Genomic DNA, 14,676 nt, shown 5'->3' with positions numbered 1-14,676 from the left:
ACTGGCAAGTGCTGAAGCGTGTAGCGCTTAAAAATCATCTGTCTTCAGTTACAGTGCTCACTACCAAGTTCCAAACTGCCTCTGGAAGCAACGTCAGCACAAAAACTGTTGGTCGGGAGCTTCATGAAATGGGTTTCCATGGCCGAGCAATCACACTTCACTTCGTCCAACGAAAGAATCAGGGTTTGGTGGATGCAAGGAAAACGCTACCTGCCCCAATGCATAGTGCCAACTGTAAAGTGTGGTGGAGGAGGAAAAATGGTCTGAGGCTGTTTTTCATGGTTCGGGCTAGGCCCCTTAATTCCAGTGAAGGGAAATCTTAATGCTACAGCATACAATTACATTCTAGACGATTCTGTGCTTCAAATTTTGTGGCAACAGTTTGAGGAAGGCCCTTTCCTGTTTCAGCATGACAATGCCCTTGTGCACCAAGCGAGGTCCATAAAGAAACGGTTTGTCAAGATCGGTGTGGATGAACTTGACTGGCCTGCACAGAGCCCTGACCTTAACCCCATTGAACACCTTTGGGATGAATTGGAATGCCGACTGCGAGTCAGTCCTAATCGCCCAACATCAGTGCCGACCTCACCAATGCTCTTGTGGCTGAATGGAAGCAAGTCCCTGCAGCAATGTTCCAACATCTAGTGGAAAGTCTTCCCAGAACAGTAGAGGCTGTTATAGCAGCAAAGGGGGTAGCAACTCCATATTAATGCCCATGATTTTGGAATGAGATGTTCGACGAGCAGGTATACACATGATTTTGTTCATGTAGTGTATAAACACAACATGCAACAATTTAAAATATTTGACTGAGTAACAGTTCTTATAAGTAAATCAGTCAATTTACATTTACATTTACATTTAAGTCATTTAGCAGACGCTCTTATCCAGAGCGACTTACAAATTGGTGCATTCACCTTATGACATCCAGTGGATGAATTAAGCCCTAATCTATGGATTTCACATGAGTGGGAATATAGATATGCATTTGTTGGTGACAGATAGTTTAAGAAAAGGTAGAGGAGTGGATCGGAAAAACACCATTTGCCTCATGCAGTGCGACACATCTCCGTCGCATAGAGTTGATCAGGCTGTTGATTCTGGCCTGTGGAATGTTGTCCCACTCCTCTTCAATGGCAGTTTCTGGTTATTAGCGGCAACTGGAACACTCTGTCAAACATGTCGATGCAGAGCATCCCAAACATGCTCAATGAGTGACATGTCTGGTGGATATGCAGGCCATGGAAGAAGTGGGACATTTTTAGCATTCAGGAACTGTGTACAGATCCTTGTGACACGGGGCCGTGCATTATCATACTGAAACATGAGGTGATAGCGGTGGATGAATGGCACGACAATGGGCCTCAGGCTTTCGCCATGGTATCTCTGTGCATTCAAATTGCCATCGATAATATACAATTGTGTTAATTGTCAGCAGCTTATGTCTGCCCATATCATAACCCCACCGCCACCATGGGGCACTCTGTTCACAACGCTGACCTCAGCAAACCCTTCGCCCACACGACGCCATACACGTTGTCTGACATCTGCCCGGTACAGTTGAAACCGGTATTCATCCGTTAAGAACACACTTCTCCAGCAGGCCAGTAGCCATTGAAGGTGAGCATTTGCCCACTGAAGTCGGTTATGATGCCAAACTGCAGTCAGGTCAAGACTCTAGTGAGTACGATGACCATGCAGATGAGCTTCCCTGAGACGGTTTCTGACAGTTTGTGCAAAAATGATTTGGTTGTCCAAACCCACAGTTTCATCAGCTGTCCGGGTGGCTGGTCTCAGAAGATCCCGCAGGTGAAGAAGCCGGATATGGAGGTCCTGGGCTGACATGGTTACAAGTGATCTTCAGTTGTGAGGCCTGTTGGACGTACTGTCAAATACTCTAAAACTACGTTGGTGGCAGCTTACGGTTGAGAAATTAACATAAAATCTCTGGCAACAACTCTGGTGGACATTCCTGCAGCCAGCATGCCAATTGCACGCTCCCTCAATACTTGAAACATCTGTGGCATTGTGTTGTGTGACAAAACTGCACATTTTAGAGTGGCCTTTTACAAGGTGCACCTGTGTAATGATCATGCTGTTTAATCAGCTTCTTGATATGCCACACCTGTCAGGTGGATGGATTATCTTGGCAAAGGAGAAATGCTCACTAACAGGGATGTAAACAAATGTATGCACAACATTTTAGAGAAATAAGCTTTTTGTGCGTATGGAACATTTCTGGGATCTTTTATTTCAGCTCATGAAACACTTTACATGTTGCTTTTATATTCTTGTTCAGGGTATGTAAAATCCAATAAGTGATCATCTATTGCACCACACATGCATTAGTAGCATGGTCCCTGGAGCTCAGCTGTGCTTCACATATAGCCTCCATCCATCCCTGCTGTTCTGCTATGGTGCCAGCCTTTAGGAAGAAGGTCCGCTTCCTGTCCTTAGGAGTAATAGTCCATTCGAATGATCCATCGCCTCCTTCAACAACCTCTACCACTGCCCCAACCAGGTTGATGGGCTTCAGAAGCTTCTGGATGAAGGAGAAGTGATGTTGTTTTAGATGGCAGATATGCTGTGCTTCCCAATTGGCACCCTATTCCCTATATATTGTGCATTCCTATCGGCACCCTGTTCCCTATATTGGCTAAAGAAAGCCTTTGTTGAACTGAAATTGGTACTTCATGGAAGTAAAACTAAGTGTATGTTATTTTCCAAATCACGTAAAAATGTATCTGAAGATTTATGCATGCATACTTTGGATGGTCCCTTCATTGACCGTGTCCCCGCTTATAAATATCTGGGCATCTGGATTGTCGAAAAGCTATCTTTCCAAAAGCATGTTGATGAGTTAGGTAACAAATTAAGAATGAAAATAGTCTTCTTCTATAGGAACAGGTCCTGTCTTTAGTTAAATAGCAGAAAACAACTAATTCAGTCAACATTCATTCTGGTTATTGACGATTGCAATATTGTTTATATGAATGCAGCCGCCACTGTATTGAAGCCATTGGATGCAGTTTATCATAGAGCATTGCGCTTTATTATGGGGGATAAGTTCTGTACACATCCTTGCATTTTGTATCAGAAAGTAGGTTGGCCCTCCTTGAAGTCTCATAGATCGATGCATTGTACTCTTTTTGTCTACAAAGCCCTCGTGCATAAACTTCTGCCATACCTTACCTCATTGTTAAATAAAAGGTGTTGTCATTGTTAAATAAAGGTGAAATAAAATAAATAAATTGTTAACCTTCAGACATATAAATGACCAGACCTGGACTCAGGGATGACTAACCCTGGAGATCCCTTCAATCACCACTGAGTAGGTACATCTGCTTTTTGTTTTTTTGGCCTCTCATGTTGAACGATCTCCAAAAGTTCTTAAAGTTGATGGAGTTGGTGCCTCTCGGGTAATTCAGGCAGATGTTAGAGGGCCTTTTTACTGAAGAATGTGTATGATTGTGTTTTGATTTTCATGTTTTGTTTGCTTTTCATGTATTGTGTAATTGATGTGTATATACATATGTATAGTGTAATTGATGTGTCCATAGATATGTATAGTGTAATTGATGTGTATTTAGATATGTATTGTGTAATTGATGTGTATATAGATATGTATTGTGTAATTGATGTGTATATAGATATGTATAGTGTAATTGATGTGTATATACATATGTATAGTGTAATTGATGTGTCCATAGATATGTATAGTGTAATTGATGTGTATATAGATATGTATAGTGTAATTGATGTGTATATACATATGTATAGTGTCATTGATGTGTATATACATATGTATAGTGTAATTGATGTGTATATAGATATGTATAGTGTAATTGATGTGTATATACATATGTATAGTGTAATTGATGTGTATATACATATGTAGTGTAATTGATGTGAATATACACTACCAGTCAAAAGTTGTTTTACTCTTTTCTACTTTGTAGAATAATGAATTATGAAATAACATATATGGAATCATGTAGTAACCAAAAAAGTGTTTAACAAATCAAAATATATTTGCGATTTGAGATTCTTCAAGTAGCCATCCTTTGCCTTGATGACAGCTTTGCACACTCTTGGCATTCTCTCAACCAGATTCACCTGAAATGCTTTTCCAGGTGTCTTGAAGGAGTTCCCACTCTGCAGTCTGACTCATCCCAAACGGTGGATTGTGGTCGGGGGATTGTGGAGGCCAGGTCATCTGTTGCAGCACTCCATCACTATCCTTCTTTGTAAAATAGCCCTTACACAGTCTGGAGGTGTGTTGGGTCATTGTCCTGTTGAAAAACAAATGATAGTCCCACTAAACCCAAACCAGATGGGATGGCGTATCGTTGCAGAATGCTTTGGTAGCCATGCTGGTTAAGTGTGTCTTGAATTCTAAATAAATCACAGTGTCATAAATACATCACAGCAAAGCACCCCCACCCCATAACACCTTCTCCTCCATGCTTTACACTGGGAAATACACATGCAGAGATAATCTGTTCACCCACAACGCGTCTCACAATGACACTGTGATTGTAACCAAAAATCTCAAATTTGGACTCCAGACCAAAGGACAAATTTCCACAAGTCTAATGTCCATTGCTCGAATTTCTTCGCTGAAGCAAGTCTCTTCTTATTATTGGTGTCCTTTAGTAGTGGTTTCTTCTTTGCAGCAATTCTTTGCAGCAATTCGACCATGAAGGCCTTAGGTGATTGTGGACTAGAGGAAAAAGAGGGCTGAGCACGCCCCCATTCTCATCGATGGGGCTGCAGTGGAGCAGGTTGAGAGCTTAAAGTTCCTTGGTGTCCACATCACCAGTAAACTAACATTGTCCAAGCACACCGACAGTCGTGAAGAGGGCACAACAAAACATAATCAGGAGACTGAAAAGATTTGGCATGGATCCCCAGATCCTCAAAAGGTTCTACAGCTGCACCATCAAGGGCATTGGTTGCATCACTGCCTGGTATAACAACTGCTCGGCCTCCGACCGCAAGGCACTACAGAGGGTAGTGTGAACAGCCCAGTGCATCACTGGGGCCAAGCTTCCTGCCATTCAGGACCTCTATACCAGGTGGTGTCAGAGGAAGGCCCTAAAAATTGTCAAAGACTCCAGCCACCCTAGTCATAGACTGTTCTCTCTGATACCACACGGCAAGCGGTACCGGAGTGCCAGGTCTAGGTCGAAGAGGCTTCTAAACAGCTTCTACCCCCAAGCCATAAGACTCCAACATCTAGTCAAATGGCTACCCAGACTATTTGCATTGCACCCCCCCCTTCCCTCTCCACACCACTGCAACTCTGTTGTCATCTATGCATAGTCACTTTCATTAATTCTACCAACAAGTACATACTACCTCAACTAACCTGTATCCCCGCACATTGACTCTGTACCGGCACCCCCCTGGATATATTGTTATTTTTTACTGCTGCTCTTTAATTATTTGTTACTTTTATTTCTTATTATTATCCAGATTTTTTGAAACTGCACTGTTGGTTAGGGGCTCGTAAGTAAGCATTTCACTGTAAGGTCTACCTACCCCTGTTGTATTCAGAGTTCAAAGTTCTTGAAATTTTCCGTATTGACTGGCTTTCATGTCTTAAAGTAATAATGGACTGCCATTTCTCTTTGCTTATTTGAGCTGTTCTTCGCAAAATATGGACTTGGTCTTTTATCAAATAGGGCTATCTTATGTATACCCCCCTACCTTGTCACAACACAACTGTTTGGCTCAACTGCATTAAGAAGGAAAGAAAAGCACACCTGTTAATTTAAATGCGTTCCAGGAGAATGAAACTGGTTGAGAAACTGGCCAAGAGTGTGCAAAGCTGTCATCAAGGCAAAAGGTGGCTATTTGAAGAATCTCAAATAATAAATATATTTTGATTTATTTAACACTTTTTTGGTTACCACATGATTCCATGTGTGTTATTTCATAGTTTTGATGTCTTCACTATTATTGTGTAGAAAATGTAAAAAATAGTAAAAATAAAGAAAAACCCTTGAATGAGTAGGTGTTCTAAAACTGTTGACTGGTAGTGTAAATATGTATAGTGTAATTGATGTGTATATAAATATGCATAGTGTAATTGATGTGTATATACATATGCATAGTGTAATTGATGTGTATATACATATGTATTGTGTAATTGATGTGTATATACATATGTATTGTATAATTGATGTGTATATAGATATGTATTGTATAATTGATGTGCATATAGATATGTATTGTGTAATTGATGTGTTCATGCAGGGCTCAACTGCAAAACAGACCACAATCTCAGCATGATTCCCTGGCTAAATAAAGGTTAAATAAAAATTTAATAAAATATAGTGTACATCCTATGGGTCCTGGTCAAAAGTAGTACACTACAAAGGGAATAGGGTGCAATTTGGAACATATCAATGACCTAGGCATAGTTTGCTGCCTTGTAATAAAATCCCAAAGTAAATGCAATATAGCCTAATGTCTCGACATTTCAAGCAAACATGTAAACTAAATAACAATAGCATACTTTTAATTGACGTTGTATTCCTTTAACAGTGTTCAAAACACCTAGCTAAGTGAGACCTTGCCACCTTGCAGCTGTAGACGTCAGTAAAACGGCCCGCTGCTATGGTAACAGGACAACACTGTAGGAAGTAAGGGAACATGTTGCACTGACACCGCTGAAAGTTACAATGTATGTAACGCTTGGTCGCATAGCTACATTATTTGCTGCTTTGTCATAAACATAGGGGCGGAAATGCTGTCTCCTAAATAACAATTTAGTCCTAGCTTGCGTGACAAGTTCCTTAGAAAATTAACTGTTGTCTTCTTACCTCTTCATTTTCACCATAAAACAGTAGAGTTTCTTTCAACTGAAACCATGCGCGTTTCCACCGGTGCGTAAAATGAGTGCGCTTGGATAACCATCCTTTTTTGTCCTCTTTTATCTCAACGAGGTTTTCATCTGCGCCGTTAGAGGTCGCAGATACTACAGCCATCATAGAGTTTTGAGAATAACGGGATAAATAGCTGAGAAATTAGCCTATAATTCAAGAGCGTCACACACCCAAAGCCTAGTGGGTAATGTCGTTATTTTTGTCCAGCCGCACCACCAACTGATGGCGCGCGGAACGAAGACTAGAACTTCCAGTCCCAGAAAGCCCTGTGTTGTGTTGTTACCGAATGAGTGGGGACGGGAGGGTTAATGCCGCGTTTACACACAAGTCGGAAGTAGTAAACACGAACATTTACGACTTGTCGATATACACGTTCGCGTTCAACCAGTTAGGAAGTCGGACATTTCCGAGTGTCCTAGTTCCGACTAGTACATGAACGCGGCATATTACAGTGCGATAATAGGATACTGACGAACTGGTTGCTATCTGGCTACATGAAGAAAGTTAGGAAAGGAAAGTAGTATAGTTGGCAAAATATTCAGGCTTTGCACTCATGCCAAAATAGGGAGTTTGGAGCCAAATCTAAACACTCACACCCGACCATCGTGATGTCACAGTTCAAGCGTTCGAACGTCTTGGAAGATAAGAATTAACACACACATTTTTCATCTCCAGAGAGTGAAAACCGTCCTTTTCGAAAAGGTAAATGTATTTCAAAGATTTTATACCTTATCAAAAAAGCACGTCTACGGGCTTTGTGTGGGCATTTATAAGTGAAATAGATCAAGCATAGGCTATGTACAGTTAATCCTATTACAAGCAATTACATGAACATGTTTTACCTCTCCAAATCAAATGAGAGCACATTTCCAGATATGTCTTGATTTCAGATGTGTTAGGTAAGTTTAAATTCATTATGCAAAGGCACAACAAGTGATGATGATAATAATAATAATACTGTTGTTATATTGTTGTTATTATTGATACCCTTTAAATGGTTATATTAAATGATTGTATACAGTACAAGCTGTTTTGCAGCCTATTCATTTACAGTAACTTTTGGCTAATCAATCAATAATCTTACTCATTGATCCGACAGGATAGTTTTTCCCCACGTAAATGTTCTCCATTACTTACTCTCATCTATAGTTTTTTTTGTTACCAGATCATTTACGGGGAATTAGAAACGTTCTACTACATGGAGTTGCAACTGAGGAGAACTGCTCTTTGGCTGTTTCTTCTACTCACCATAAGAACAGTTTTTTGTTGCGCTGAGGCTGAACATTCTCCAATGGTTGGGAACTTTTTGCAGAAGCACTTTGTCCTCGGAGTGGTGTAGAGCTGAGAATGGAGGAAGAATCAACATGCTTTCATTGAACATTTATTGTTATGTGCCTCGTGTGAGCTGTCGAAGAGGAACGGGCACAATTTACACTTCAGAGTAATTGTTTATTTTTTATAGAGTTGATGTTCAGTAATACATCAAAGATGTCTTATTTGTAAAAGTAAGCTAAACAGTGCTACTAGAATTCGTCCCCCGAATGATCTATCGCTTATTCAACCGACTGGATATTCTAAACAAATGACCAAGATGCTTCAACAAAGCCAATGTTGTTGAATAGAACTTGAGAGCTGCTATTCGAAATAATACGTTCGATATCGGTCAACTTTGACTCTTTACCTCGTCAAGAAGACATAAGACAGCCAATGTCTGCCTGCAGCAGTTCTTCCCCTCCACCCTTACCCAGACTGTGCCCCCTCTCTGTGGCTCCGAATCCAGTCGCCCCACCGACTCCTTCGCCGTCTCCGAGCCCGCCGGCGACACTCTACAGTCGACTGTCAAATGGGAGTCTCTGCGCCCCGAGCCCCACCAACTCCGGGTGCTCTTTCCACGGGGTGTCTTTTCTTATCCAGATCGGACTCACCAGGGAAACGGTGAACCTGGATGCCAGCGATCTGTCCGGGATATCTGCGGTGAAGGAGCTCGTATGTTCAATAGTAGACCAAAAGGTAAGGTAACAATTTACACCACAGGGCTGTTATTACTGTGTAACTAATTACAATGTAATTTCAGTGCAACAAATATTTTAATGATTCATTATGACAATGTAATTACAGTAGTAACTCTAACTTTAGCTAACCTAACCCTAAAGACAAACTATTTCTTGGCCATATAGTCCTCATGATGGGCATGCATGGAGACAGATCAGATCTCATCAAAACCTGAACAAAAACTATACACTCTAAATTATTTTACAGTTGTCTGTGACTTGCTATATTCATCATATTGTATTGGGATTTTAGTTTTGTTGATTAATTCGACCATTAAAAAATATATATATATATAATTTAATATGACACACAATCTCCTTTAGTGGTCTGTATAGCAAATTTTAATACACTTAATTGATTTGTTGGCTACAATCTTTAGAATGACATCGATTTTTAAAGACCTTGTTGCTTTCTAAGAGTTAGAAAACTCATATTTGGACAGTTTTTTGTAGTTATTACTTTTTTTTATAGAGCGTACAGGTGTGTAGTGTTTAACCATGAGGTGAGGCGTTCCATTCCAGTAAGCATCAGTGTAAGAAAAAAAACAAGAGGTTGCATTTGAGAGAAATACAATTGAAACAGGGCAGATGTACTGTATAGTTGTGGTTTTCACAGGTGTAATAATTTGTTTTGCTTTCTGCTTATGAGTGTTACACCTGTTTTTGCACACAATAGATGCCCCAGGAGTTGTTTAGATGAGAGGTGACGGATTCTCCCTCCTACTTTGCAAAATATTGAAATACTGTGGTAGGCTGGAAAACACAGATAACACATGTTTCCCAGAGTAGACTACATTACTCAACAACATCTTCACTTGCTCTTGTAAGGTATATGGCCTTATCACACATACCACTCCCAGTTTCTCATTGTGTGACAAATACACAGAGCAATGTATAACACGTTTTTTCTTGTATGGTTCTTGAGTAAAAGTAGAAAAATGACATTTTGTTATGATGATGGGGGATTGACACAACAGCGATGGCACAATATACTGTAGAGGCATGTTTTTACTGTCTGTGTTAGATTTCATCAAAGAAAAGGGGTGTAACATTTTTCATTCTGTCTGAGCCATAGTGCAACATCAGCTCTTTTCTATTCCTCAATGTAAACATATGGGGCCTATTGCAACGACCACTGGCCAGCGTACTAACTCAAGGTCATCTCTGGTTAAAAAACATTGCCCTAAAATCACTCGCACAGCTGATCTCAATTGCAACCATCACTTGCCACCGATTTATGTTGAGGTTATCTTTTATTCCTGATTGCTGCCAAAAAAGTTCAAGAACACTCCTCCCTCTGGTGGGTATTATCAATGGAACAAATTGATCCTGATTTTTTAGTAGACTTACGACGAATGATCTATTTCGACAATCAGTCTGTACAACTGAAATAAAGTATTTCCTTGTTTACCACGGCAAATCTATTGTGGCAATTTGCCTGACACCTTGTATGAATCGAAAACTAATGGTCTCTAACCTATTGTTACTATATATTTTTCTCTCCAATTTATGTAATCCATTAATTACAACTTGTCTTTAAAAAGAAAATGCATCGCAGCACTTGAGGCGACACTACAGACCTGGGATCGATCCCAGGCTGTGTCACAGCCAGCCATGACCGGGAGACCCATGAGGCAGCGCACAATTGGCCCAGTGTCGTCCGGGTTAGGGGAGGGTTTGGCCGCCCGGGATATCCTTGTTTCATCGCTCTCTGACGACTCCTTGTGGCGGGCTGGGCGCCTGCAAGCTGCCTTTGGTTGTCAGTTGTAATGGTGTTTCCTCCGACACATTGGTGCGGCCGGCTTCCGGGTTAAGCGAGCAGTGTGTCAATAAGCAGTGTGGCTTGGAAGGGTAGTGTTTTGGAGGATGCATGGCTCTCGACCTTCACCTCTCCCAAGTCCGTACGGGAGTTGCAGCGATGGGACAAGACTGTAACTACCAATTGGGGAGAAAAAGTGGGAAAAGTACAACAACAACAAAAATAAGTTGGCTTGAAAAAGTATGGTAATTTCTTATCAAGATCGGGGGGAAATATCCCTGTACTGCAAGGAAAGAAGGAAAGAAATTCCAGAAATAAACTTTTAAGTTGGCACACCTGTTAATAGAAATGCATTCCAGTTGACTACCTCATGAAGCTGGTTGAGAGAATGCCAAGAGTGTGCAAAGCTGTCATCAAGGCAAAGGGTGGCTATTTGAAGAATCTCAAATATGAAAATATTTTGATTTGTTTAACACTTTTTTGTTTACGACATGATTCCATTTGTGCTATTTCATAGTTTTGATGTCTTCACTATTATTCTACAATTTAGAAAATAGTCCAAATAAAGAAAAACTCTTGAATGAGTAGGCGTTCTAAAACTTTTGACTGGTAGTGTATGTAGACTATGAAGTGACAACGATGTAGGCTGTGTGTAGCGGTAGGATGGTCATGATATGAAGGGTTGGCTTGTAAAGGTTTTTTGGTCTGGTCACAGAAAGTTGATGTGTTGTCCTCAAGCAACGGGAAAAGGTGAGAGGAGGAGATAGTTGTGAGAAGGAATAATATACACAATGATTAAAGTGCTTATTCTGTTTTTATGCGGCTGCTATGAAAGTGAACTGTGTGTGTGATCAGGGGTGTATTCATTCTGCCGATTCTGTATAAAAACGCTTCTTAAACGGAAGCAAACGGAACGTAACGAGGATAAAAAATACCTGATTTTGTCTAATAGAAACTCACATTTGCAACTTTTGGACTAATGATTACACCTTAGATCAGCTAGATGCAGGCAAGAGTGTGCAAGGCAGTATCGCATGTGTCACTGTCTGTCACCTTGATTACAAAAAAAATTCTCGACCTGTGCACCTACGTTTTAAACTTTCATTCATAGGCTGGGTTGTAGCAACCTCATGATGGGTAAAGGGAAAATTTGAGTATCATGTAGTAGCCTAAATCTATTGATGTTACATTGAGCTGGATGATTGGAATATGAATGACAGGTATCTAATAGATATGCTGTAATAGAAATAAGGCCACGCTCATAAAAAAGAAAATCATCCTACCTCACTTAAATGACACCGACCGCCACTGCTGTACGGTCCAAACTAGAATTGTGTATTAAATCAATTAAACCGCGACGAGTTAGGCCTATGTCATATTTTTTCTTTAAAATATATTAAAAAGGTTTAAATTAAATATATGTTTTAACACACAGGTGCATATCATCTCCCGTTTGTAGAATTTTAAGAAATCCAGCATTGACCTGCGTTCGTTGCAATCGACCCATCTCGTTTAACCACATGGTTATGAGGCTGCTTGCTTGGCCTTCAAACTTGCACTGTGCATTATCCTTAGCCTTCTCTGGAAGCCATGAGTGTATCCAGTATCCACTATTCACACTATATAGGTCAACAACAAAACCACATGTACATCACATTACTGATGGTGGTTCATACCGTAAAGAAATGTTGATGTCTTCCCACCACCTCACTTTCAAAAACTGTCCCAAATGGCTCTCTATTCCTTATGGGCCCTGGTCAAAAGTAGTGCACTATATAGGGAATAGGATGCCATTTGAGATGTAACCCCCCCTCCCTGGTGTGGGAGTATTGAAACTCTGGGCCCATATTTACGGTATGTTGGACCATGTAATATTTGTTCTCCTGTAGGAGGGGAACAGGAACAGTCCCCGGGGTGTCCAGGAAGACAGTGGGGAAGTTCCCCTCCCTTGCAGGCCGCCATACTGTCCCGGGCTGCACCAGTCTGCCCGGCCCAGCTCCGTAGTCAGCCCCACCCTCCCTGTCCTGTCACATACCACGGTTGCAGGCTGCTGTAGGCAGCAGACAAAGAGGTGCTAGTGTGTGTAAAAGAAAAACGGAGATTGGGGTTCCGATAAGTGATGTGTGTATATTCTGGAAGAAACAGAGTTGAGGCTAAAACTGTTAAGTTAATTGATGCAATATAAATTGCAAGGTAAAAGAGCATGAAATAGAGCAACCTATTCAGACAGAGGGAAAACAATCTGCTGACAGCGTTTACCACTGATTATGGTTTTCATTCATGTATTGCACATGTAGTCTTTGGGTCATTTTAGGGCATTTCTCGCTTACTACGAAGCTCATTAAAGCAAAGGAGCTGAATTGCAGATTGCTGACCTATTCCTTAATGTCCAAACAAATTGCACTTTGCCCTAATAAACAAATCTGTCTGTATTGCAAACTCTTAATCCAGTGTTGGAACTACAGAATAAGAAGGTTTTATTCTATCACATCATTCTATTTTCTATGTTTGGAACACTCCAGCTGGTGAAGTTTCACAGAGATCATCATCATCAGTTCTGAAAATCACTAGGCGATGGGCTACTGAGATACAGTAGGGCTCCTTGCCATTGTAATAATATTAGTCACCACCCAGCTAGCACATAACGTTCTGAGAATCACGTTTCTTAGAGCGGTGTCAGAGCGTTGTTATCTTATGGTCATTTTGCAAACAACCTTCCCACAACTTTCTGGGAATGGTGCAGGATAGTTGCTTGGCTTCAGAACAGTCTCAGCACATTTAAGGAACTTGAGAAAAAAACGTTATTTTCTTTGAATTTCATTACTTTAAGAGAACGTTTCCTAAATGTTCAAACATGGTTAGATCTACATTTAAATTGTGATGATGTTCTATGAATGTTCTCCAACTGGTTTGGCATTGGGAATGTTCTCAAATAGTTCAAAGAAAGTTAAGAAACAATGTTCTTCTGTGGGAATTTCAGTATTTCAGCATAACGTTTCCTACAGGTTTCCTCATGGTTCAATTTAAAGTAATGTTCTCAAATTGATCCAACAAAATTGGGAGAAATAACGTTCTGACATGAGAATTTCAGCATAAGGTTTTCTGCAGGTTTCCTCACAGTTAATTTTAAAGTCATGTTCTCAGAACCTTAAGAAAACATTAGTAACGCTCAAAGAATGTTCTAAGAATGTTATTTAAAATGTATACATTCCGTTCTCAGTCTCAACAAAACTCTCTCTATTCTCTATCTTGTTAATTGTGTTGGCCGCACCCACTAATTGGCCGCACCTGATCTTACTGAGTGATTGTTTCCTTTGAAATGGGGTCTGTTTGAATGGACTAAAATGAACAGCTTTGTATTAGTTCAAAAAAGATAACATGTTATCTCCATCCTGGTGGCTCAGTGGACTAATTCAATGGGTAGCCAACAGAAGATAATGGGTTTGAATCTCACTGATGCCATACAAACTAAAATAAATGTATGTGTTTTTGTGATTAATGCCCAAGTAAATTCCTTTCAATGCATCCTATCTGTGCTTGCAGCTAAAAACAGTTAACCTAAACTAGCAGTCTTATTGAAATGTTTTAAAAGTTATTCAAAAACCTTCAAATAACCAATAATTTCCGTTCTCAGAACGTTAATAAAATCTCCCAAGAAAATTTTCAGGGAACCATAGTAAAACGTTCTCAGAACCTCCTTGCAAATTAACCTCCCTTCAAATTAACAGGCGACATTTTCACTTCCGTTCTCAGAACGTTGAAAAAAAAGTTATGTTTAAAAAATGTAATCTGTCACCTTTCACACAGAGGAAGTGCAACATCGGTGGATGGGGTGGATTGAGACGCATGCAATGAAAAAAAAAGCTCTCTAGCTTAAATGAACACATTTTATGGGGATTTTTATATTATGCTAATTTTATTTCCGTGGGGGCGTCAAGTCTAGGGAGTAGGTTAAGTAACTTCATTATTCCGC

The 14,676-nt window shown here is 40.3% G+C and overlaps 2 protein-coding genes across 8 annotated transcripts in view; one reads left to right on the top strand and one right to left on the bottom strand.

Moving 5' to 3' along the window:
- Window positions 1-2,230: 2,230 nt before the first annotated feature.
- Window positions 2,231-7,118, bottom strand: si:ch73-111k22.3 (pleckstrin homology-like domain-containing protein). Its single transcript, XM_052471221.1, has 2 exons — window positions 6,831-7,118; window positions 2,231-2,542 (listed from the first exon to the last, which is right to left on the bottom strand). The coding sequence occupies exons 1-2, from the start codon at window positions 6,996-6,998 to the stop codon at window positions 2,327-2,329; spliced, it is 384 nt and encodes a 127-aa protein (XP_052327181.1). The 5' UTR covers window positions 6,999-7,118; the 3' UTR covers window positions 2,231-2,326.
- A 205-nt stretch (window positions 7,119-7,323) lies between these two features.
- LOC118397888 (serine/threonine-protein kinase D3-like) overlaps window positions 7,324-14,676 on the top strand; it is an 80,088-nt gene continuing 72,735 nt past the window's right edge. For 6 of the 7 annotated variants that reach the window (XM_052471214.1, XM_052471210.1, XM_052471213.1 and 3 more), the window contains exons 1-2: window positions 7,324-7,595; window positions 8,059-8,903. In XM_052471214.1, coding sequence (XP_052327174.1) covers window positions 8,601-8,903 — 303 coding nt within the window. In that variant the 5' untranslated portion in view covers window positions 7,324-7,595; window positions 8,059-8,600. Of the gene's footprint in view, window positions 7,596-8,058; window positions 8,904-14,676 lie in introns of those variants that run through there. The other variant, XM_052471216.1, reaches the window with a different exon arrangement.

The sequence above is a fragment of the Oncorhynchus keta genome, chromosome 19, assembly GCF_023373465.1.
Source record: "Oncorhynchus keta strain PuntledgeMale-10-30-2019 chromosome 19, Oket_V2, whole genome shotgun sequence".
Lineage (NCBI taxonomy): Eukaryota > Metazoa > Chordata > Actinopteri > Salmoniformes > Salmonidae > Oncorhynchus > Oncorhynchus keta.
This window is presented reverse-complemented; position numbering and strand designations above follow the sequence as displayed.

What these genes read in the sequence shown, in the direction of transcription:
- si:ch73-111k22.3 (XM_052471221.1), bottom strand. Translation starts at nt 6,998, where the DNA reads ATGATGGCTGTAGTATCTGCGACCTCTAACGGCGCAGATGAAAACCTC. An exon ending in TTTATGGTGAAAATGAAGAG is followed by an intron (nt 2,543 to 6,830) that starts GTAAGAAGACAA and finishes TCCTTCATCCAG; the next exon opens with AAGCTTCTGAAGCCCATCAA.